This window comes from Citrus clementina, unplaced genomic scaffold, assembly GCF_000493195.1.
Source record: "Citrus clementina cultivar Clemenules unplaced genomic scaffold, Citrus_clementina_v1.0 scaffold_3, whole genome shotgun sequence".
In the NCBI taxonomy this organism is placed as follows: domain Eukaryota; kingdom Viridiplantae; phylum Streptophyta; class Magnoliopsida; order Sapindales; family Rutaceae; genus Citrus; species Citrus x clementina.
In genome coordinates this window covers 33,057,947-33,066,114 of record NW_006262339.1, presented here as the reverse complement: position 1 = coordinate 33,066,114, position 8,168 = coordinate 33,057,947, and the positions used below count along the sequence as shown (strand labels likewise).

General features: G+C 35.0%; 1 protein-coding gene across 1 annotated transcript; it reads left to right on the top strand.

The window, feature by feature from the left end:
• Positions 1 to 1,797: 1,797 nt before the first annotated feature.
• LOC18050021 (epidermis-specific secreted glycoprotein EP1) lies at positions 1,798 to 7,513 on the top strand. Its single transcript, XM_006442448.2, has 3 exons — positions 1,798 to 3,132; positions 6,456 to 6,848; positions 7,193 to 7,513. Exons 1-3 carry the CDS (start codon positions 1,798 to 1,800, stop codon positions 7,511 to 7,513), a joined length of 2,049 nt encoding a protein of 682 aa, XP_006442511.2.
• The last annotated feature ends 655 nt before the right edge of the window (positions 7,514 to 8,168 follow it).

The following is an 8,168-nucleotide window of genomic DNA, read 5'->3' as shown; positions in this document are numbered from 1 at the left end:
GTAACAATTACGACCATTAATATGTACAATTAAGGAAAAAACCATATGATGATTAAAAAATACACCGCCTCGCCGCACATGTTCAATGACTAAGTGCAATAGGCGACAAGATATATAATTATATATAATAAATGTCACAAGGATTATAATGTTTGTAATGTATAAAGACCAAGAAGCATTAATTTATTATTATAATTGTCATTTTATTATTGTGATACTATAAATTGAATATAACTATGCCACGGGCAAAAGGTACCACGGTCTCAGCATTAAGATATCGATCTTTTTATTTTATTTTATTTTTTATCGATCTAATTAAAGGTGTCCAAGTTTGACCTTGAACATCCATTTAGTCCCATTAATTAATTATTGCACGCATGCCTTTATCAATATTAAGAGATTTTTAACAGCAACATCTAATAATATGCATATAAAAAGCAGAATAAAAAAAGCACATCATTGTTAAAAGATAAGAAAATTATTTTGGGATAAAAAAAAGTTCACTACAACATGAATTTTCTTTTTTGTTTTTGTAACTTTTATATAAATTTTGTCCTATTTTCAGTACATATATAATTATTCTTTTAACAGCTATAATGAAGAGATCAAGGTGGTAATTTTTTTAATAATGTGAAGTCAATATGCTATACATGATAAATCTTTATTTATTTTAGTGTTTAGCTTAACTTTGTGATGACAATATTGTGATGGTAGTAATAAAATAAAATAAGAATTATTAAATATTATTGTGCACTGCTACATAGTGATTTTAGAATAAGAGAAATAAAATCAAGTTAAAAATACAGAAAAATAACACTTTAATACATTGTATTTTATCTTAAAGTGTATTAAATTTATATGTTTTAATCTTTTATCTTATCTCTTACTTTATTAAAGTAAGAGATATCTTTATTGTAGAATTACTCCACTGCTATAAATGTACACTTTCGTAAAAAAATTATAAATATGCAATAAAACACGGTTAGCCTTATCCACACTTGATCCAAATTTTTTTGTTCATCTCAAATAAGTTTTAACAAATGAATAGCCAGTAAGCAGCTCTCACACACTAATGTGATCTCCCATCTAGTAGAATAAGCCATGGCTGGCTGGCTGCCACCGAACAAAGTGGGGAAGCTTCATGTATGGCTTAATTTTAATCCAATTTGAAAGATGAGTCAAGCACCATATATTTGGCAACTTTCTATTTTAAATAGACTTAATGCATTCAAATGATGCAGCTAGAGTTGGGATTCTGCATTTTAATATGCCCTTGATTTTGTATATATTTATTTTGCCGGCGATGTAGAGAACTTTACTTAAAATAATAATAATAATAGTAGTAACCCCATTTTAATACCTGGATGGAATAAATAATATTCCAGTTATAAAATGTGCAGGAAATAAACCATGGAAGATATCCAATTAATAAGATCTTACAAACTTAATTTAATCAAGATTAACTACCAAAACAAACAGACTTTTTTTTTTCAACAAAATAATTAAAATTATTATCTCACGTGCTTTAAGTATAAAATGCTGTGGGATCTAGAAACACTTAAAGTTTGAATCCAGATCATATCAATGTGCATGCGTAAAAGAGATATTCTTGAAAACGATATAAAATATAATTTTTTGTAGATCCACAATAACAAAGTAGTGTAATCTGAAAGAGGATGATGGTGATTCATAAAGAAGTAATTAACAATAATTTATCAAGCAACTTGTCTCGCTTTAGCCATTATAAATAATGACCTGCCTTAGCGGTCGATATTCATCACCGACTAAGCCAACAACATGCCATTTTCCTCAGCAATATTATTATTCTCCTTCTTATTGCTCACATCACTCATTCACTCCACAGCTAATGCTCAGGTTCCTGGCAATGAAACATTCAAGTTTGTTAATAAGGGAGAATTAGGTTCTTTTTATTATAATGAATACAATGCAGATCACAGAATGTCAGGCATTTACAATGATCTTTTCAACCTCGGCTTTTACAACACAACTCCAAATGCTTACACCCTTGCTCTCCTTTTTGGTAGCATGGACCGAAAAACGGTCTTCCGTTGGGTTTGGGAAGCCAACCGGGGAAAACCGGTTCGCGCAAACGCCGTCTTATCTTTCGGAACCGACGGGAATCTTGTCTTGGCCGAAGCTGACGGCACTGTCGTTTGGCAATCCAACACAGCCAACAAAGGAGTTGTGCGCTTCGAGTTGCTTTCTAGTGGCAACATGGTGCTTCGTGACTCAAAGGGTAAATTTATTTGGCAGAGCTTTGATTACCCAACTGATACTCTCTTGGTGGGACAGTCTCTTCGCGTCAGTAGGGTCACAAAGCTCATAAGCAGACTCTCCATTAAAGAAAACGTAGACGGCCCTCACAGCTTTGTAATGGAGCCCAAAAGATTGGCGTTGTATTACAAAAGCAGCAATGCTCCCCGGCCACTTGTGTACTACACTTTTCCTATTTCGTATAAAGGGTTAAAGAATTTGACGCTCAAATCTTCCCCAGAAACTATGTATAAGCTCACACTGGATTCTTCAGACGGTAACAGTCTCGTTTTGGACAGGCCAAAATACGACAGCACAATATCGTTTCTTCGGCTAAGTATGGATGGAAATCTGAGGGTCTTTACTTTCCCCAGAGAGGTTGATTGGCTTCCTGAGGAAGGAAGGTTTTGGCTTCCTGAGGAAGAAAGGTTCACTCTCTTCGGTAAAGACTCCAGAGGTAGCAATGCAATAAATTGGGAAAATGAGTGCCAGATGCCAGATAAATGCGGCGAATTGGGGCTATGTGAAGATAACCAATGTATAGCTTGCCCTACAGAAAAGGGTTTGATTGGTTGGAGTAAGGAATGTGAGCCTAAGCAAGTAAATTTTTGCGGGACAAAAGATTTCCATTATTATAAGCTTGAAAGTGTTGAGCATTATACGTGCAGATATAATGATGGAATTGAATCCATTACAATTGAAGATTGTGCCAGACAATGTAGTTCGAACTGCAGATGTGTGGCCTATTTCTATGATACGGATTTGTCGAGATGTTGGACTGCTTTCGACTTGAAGACTCTCTCTAAAGTACCCGACTCAAAAATTGTTGGATTTTTGAAGTTTCCCAACAATTATACTGTGTGAAGGTTATTAATTTCACATGAGTGCGATTTCGTATTTAAATGCCACCACAATAATAAGCAATAATAAGAGTTTGTTAATTGTTCCTAAAATTATTAAACAAAATGAATGGTTGAATTTTTTGTTTAGACACTTCTTTTTTATCGGTTTTGTATAAACGGTCGTTTGCGGAAGAAAAATAGTTTTGCTTAAAGTGTTAAAGATGTGTTTCTTCAATATGTTCAGTTTGCTTGATAATCCATAACAATAATAAGCAATGATGAATATGGTGAAAATTTGGGTGCTCTTGATGTATTGCTCTCTTTCTATTCACTCGTTGGCACGTATATACTTCAACAAATTGTAATAATATTCATATACACACCGCAACAAATAATGAATAGACAAAAAGTAATATTTCTGTAACTTTAAAAACTCGTGCATGAACATATATTAGGAAGGAATAAAAGAAAACTATATCTATGAGTTGTATAATACAAAAGCCCCACAAATATGTAATAGACAATAAAAGATACAATAAGAAATAATGATAATTCGGGAGGTCAATTTCAGCATTATAGGTTGACGACAAATCGATGAGATATTACTTTAAAGTGCCATATAAGGATGGCAAAATGTCCGATCTAACCCTTGGCCCAATTTACCCAGTCCCAAATTTGTTGGTTTTTGGCTCGAATTTAATGATTGAGAGCTAAGTTAAACTCAAGTTTTGGGCCCAATTGCATTAGGGTCAGGACGGTCCTATCCCTAGAATTGGCCTGGGGAGCAACTGCCCCAAACAGGTCCTAAATACATTTACTCAACCATTGACACTTAAATTAATTTTTTTTAAAGAATACTTAAAATACACACGTTAGATGCGGTTCACAACTTACAAACCCTGATAATCTAACATTAGCATGAAGATTAAAGCTCCGTTTGATACAACTTTTAAAATACAGCTTGTATAAGTAGAACTTTTATAAATATGGTTTTTACTAGAAAAATTTTAGTTGTTTAGTTGTCAATAAGAGTTTTTATTAAAAATTTATAAAATTACTTTAATAGGCAAGTTTTTTTAAAGTTATGTTATGAAAAGAATAAAATAAAATTATTAAATAAGTAGATGATATTTTAGATATTTTAACATTAAAAAAACTTTTCAATCTCTACTGCTAAAAACTTAAAATTTAAATTTTTGTTAATGGAGGCAAAATAATTTATTTAAACTTAAAAAACTCTATTAGAAAAACAACCAAACAATAACAAAAATTATAATAAGAGTTTATGAGGTTAAGTAAACACTTATACACATTAAATAAACTATACCAAACAGGCAATAAAAGGTAAAACAATAAAAAGAAGTGAAAAAAGCGAGAAGCAGCGCTTTGACTTTGGTGATTTACATCCAGCCACCCACCACCACAGCACCACCAGCCATCCAGCTAGCACAATAACCCCCCGGCTACGCACGAGGGAAAGAGAGAGGCTTATGCTGAGCAACGCTGACGCGATTCCCAGCCGCTACATCTTTACACCGTTGCCTCTTGTCAAAAAGCTTTCCCCTGATGATATTTTATCCAACAAACCTCAGCCTACTGTTCTCGGTTCTGTCTAGAAGTGGGGTTATTTTTTTTCCCCCTTCCTTTCTTGGTTTATGGTTCAACTTTGCAGAATATTTGGCTTAGTTCCAATATTAAGATAAGAATGCGTTATGCAAGTATGTAGTTTCTGGGAGTAGATATGTGAAGTTACGTATACAAGCCCATAATTTGTTGCAAGTATTGTAATGTCTGTAAGTCTGTTTATTGTATTGCAACTATGGAGACTTTGCTTTTTGGCAACAAAATATATAATATTAATTATCAAACATGAATTTTTATTTTTTTATATAGTGATATCCTTATTGCTAATTTCAAAATAAAAATGGAACAATAATACAATTTGTTAATAAGGAATTAAGAATGGCAGTTCTATTTAAAAAAAAAGAAATGGAATGACTGGGCTCGGATAAAGTTAGGCAGAATCCTTTTCGTGTTAGGTTTGGACTTTTTAAAACTAAGATCCTTTATTTCAATCATAGGGCTGGGCTGGGCTTCGCCAAGCCTGCGCCTGACCCTTTGCCAAGCCTTGTGCCATATATAATATTTGTTGGCTGCCGTTGCACATTATTTGCAAGACAAAATGGAGTAGGATTTAAGTATCTCTAACTGAAGCAATAGCTTGCATCTCAGCTATGGATGGGAAATTTACAAAAATAACTATAAAACTTTTACTATTTTCACAATTAACTCTCTAAACCTTTTTCTATCAACATTAGCCAAACACACGCTTTTCTCCCCAAATTACCATTGTTTACAAACAAAAAACAACTTTCTTTCTCTCATTTCATCAAACCAAACACAGCTTTGCACTCTTGAATCATCACCGGTGACAGCAAAAGGCAACGGTAAACACCGACGGCGAACAGTAAAAGTGAAATTTGATCATAATCCATCCAGATCCAACACTAATCAGCATCACTTAGTGGTATGAGTTATTTTCTGAACTTGCGCGAGAGTTTCAGTGCGGTTTCTTGCTGCGAGTTGTGGGTGAATCTGCCTTTTGGTGCGATATGCTGCCTGTCGCATGAAGCTTTGTGCGACAGGTGTCTGTCGCACCAAACATCGTGCGACAAGTGCATGTCGCACCAAGGCACATGCAACAAGTACCATGTCGCACCAAAAGGCAGATCCATTGCAACTGACTATTAATTTGATAGTGCTCAAATAATTTATTTTTTTATAATTTCAGGCTTAATGGATTCAGTTATACTTGAATTGTGTTATGATGGTTGGTGAGAGACGTTAAAGAATGGTTGTATGTAGTATGTGAATGGTAAAAATAGAGTTTTTTCAGTTGGAAAAACTTGTCTGTTTGATCAGTTTTTGGCAAGAGTATACGAGGTGTTACAAATAAATCTTAATGAATATGGTATCACAATGAAGACAACTTTGAGGTCTAGTAACACATTATATCGTATATGTGCACTGCCCATGGATATATTTGATGATGAAATGGTGAGGGTTGTATTGCATATGACATCCAATGTAGCCAATTTTGGATGCATTCCTATATTCGTTATCACATCATCTCGAGTTCCGAGCGAAGATATTGAGCTATATGTCTAAACAGAAACTTATATTGAGCTATATGTCGAAACAGAAACTTCTTTTAAAGCAAATATATCTAGCCCTGATAATTAAGAAGAGGTGTTGCCAAGGATAATGTCGCTGCAGCACTATTACTCTCTAATCCACAACAATTATGACAACATTGGTGACAATGACATTGCGTTATAGGATGTTAGAGAAGAGGTATTTCCAATAACGACATTGTTGGAGCAACGGTATTCTCCGTATCATAACAATGATTTCCGGGACAATGATGATCTTCATGATGAGACAGAGGGGGATAATGTTTGTACAAAACCTGCTAATAGTATGTGGGGCACTCATTTCAATAATGCTGGTGATGATGAAGGAGCCGGTCCTTCGAATATTCCGTCGTTTCAGCATGAGGATGAGTGTGAAAACAATATTCCTGTGAATAACAGAGGCAATGGATCTATTCCTTCAATGGTTCGATCGAAAAGGAGGATTGACCCCCCTCACAAGTCTTTCTCTAATTTTGCCTTCGAACATGGTTGCTCCAAGCTTTCTTACCAGTCTGTGACTCAGATGATATCAGTCTGGGTAAACTATTTGCTGAAAAGAATGAGTTTATATTACAACTACGCAAGGTTACCTTTAGGGATAAGTTTGATTTCAAGATTGCACGGTCTACAACGACACGTTTCGAGGCTCACTGTTGTTCGGAATCATGTAAATGACGTATTCGAGCAACTAGAAATTCGAACGAGCAAAATGTTCCTTGGATGGTGCGAAAAATTGACAATGTAAACAATTGTCATAATGAGGTATTGGTTGATGGACGTCATCAAGTAAGGAGCCGGGTTGTCGTTCATATTATCGCAAATAAATATATTCAAGATAAGAGGATTTATACTATGAATGACATAAGAGCAGATATGCAACAGGAATACGGTGTTCAGTTAACATACCAACAGGCATATCGGGCTAGAGAAGTTGGTCTTGAAACAGTTCGAGGCAACTCTACAGAGTCATATAACTTGCTCCCTAAATATTCTCGCGTACTGACTAAAATGAATGAGGGTACAGTCACTCACCTCGAGCGAGATGGAGATGGTAATTTCTTGTATTACTTTGTAGCACTTAGATCTTTCATCAATGGTTTTATGCAGTACATTCGGCCTGTCATTGTTGTAGATGGTACTCATCTAAAGGGGCTATATCGTGGAAGCATGTTCGTATCAACATGTCTTGATGATAACAATTAATTGTATTTGTTAGCCATTGGGGTCGTGGATTCAGAAAACAATGATGCTTGCGAATTGTTTATGATGAAGTTACACTGAGTGATTGGCGATAGACCTGAGTTGATAATTATCTCTGATCAATGCACTACCATAAAAAGAGCCGTTTTGAAAGTATTTCACAATGCAACTCATGGCGTTTGTTTTTACCTTGTGAAAGGTAACATTAAGTCAAGGTTTAGAAAGTCTAAAACTCTTTGGAATGAATTTGAGCCTGCCTTTATTAATGCAGCAAAAACGTATGGTCACGAGGAATTTAAAAGACAACTTGAAGGGTTGTGGATGATCCACTCGGGTACGGCTGATTACTTAGAAAATAATGTCGGTACATGTAATTGGGCAAGGTCTCAATTTAAAGGTAGGAGGTACAACATACTTTCCACCAACATTGCGGAGAGTGTTAATTCTTTCATGAGGGAACTGCTAAAATTTCATGTTACTTATCTTGTTGATTACTTTAGGAAAACATTGCGGTTTTATGATAGAAAAATTGTGGCTGAATCAATGAGTACTCGGCTAACAACATGGGCGGATGAAATAGTTACTGACAGGAGAACTATAGCTGAAAGAATGATAGTTTGGCCGGTGTCTCCGTATCAATTTCAAGTTGTAGGTAGTG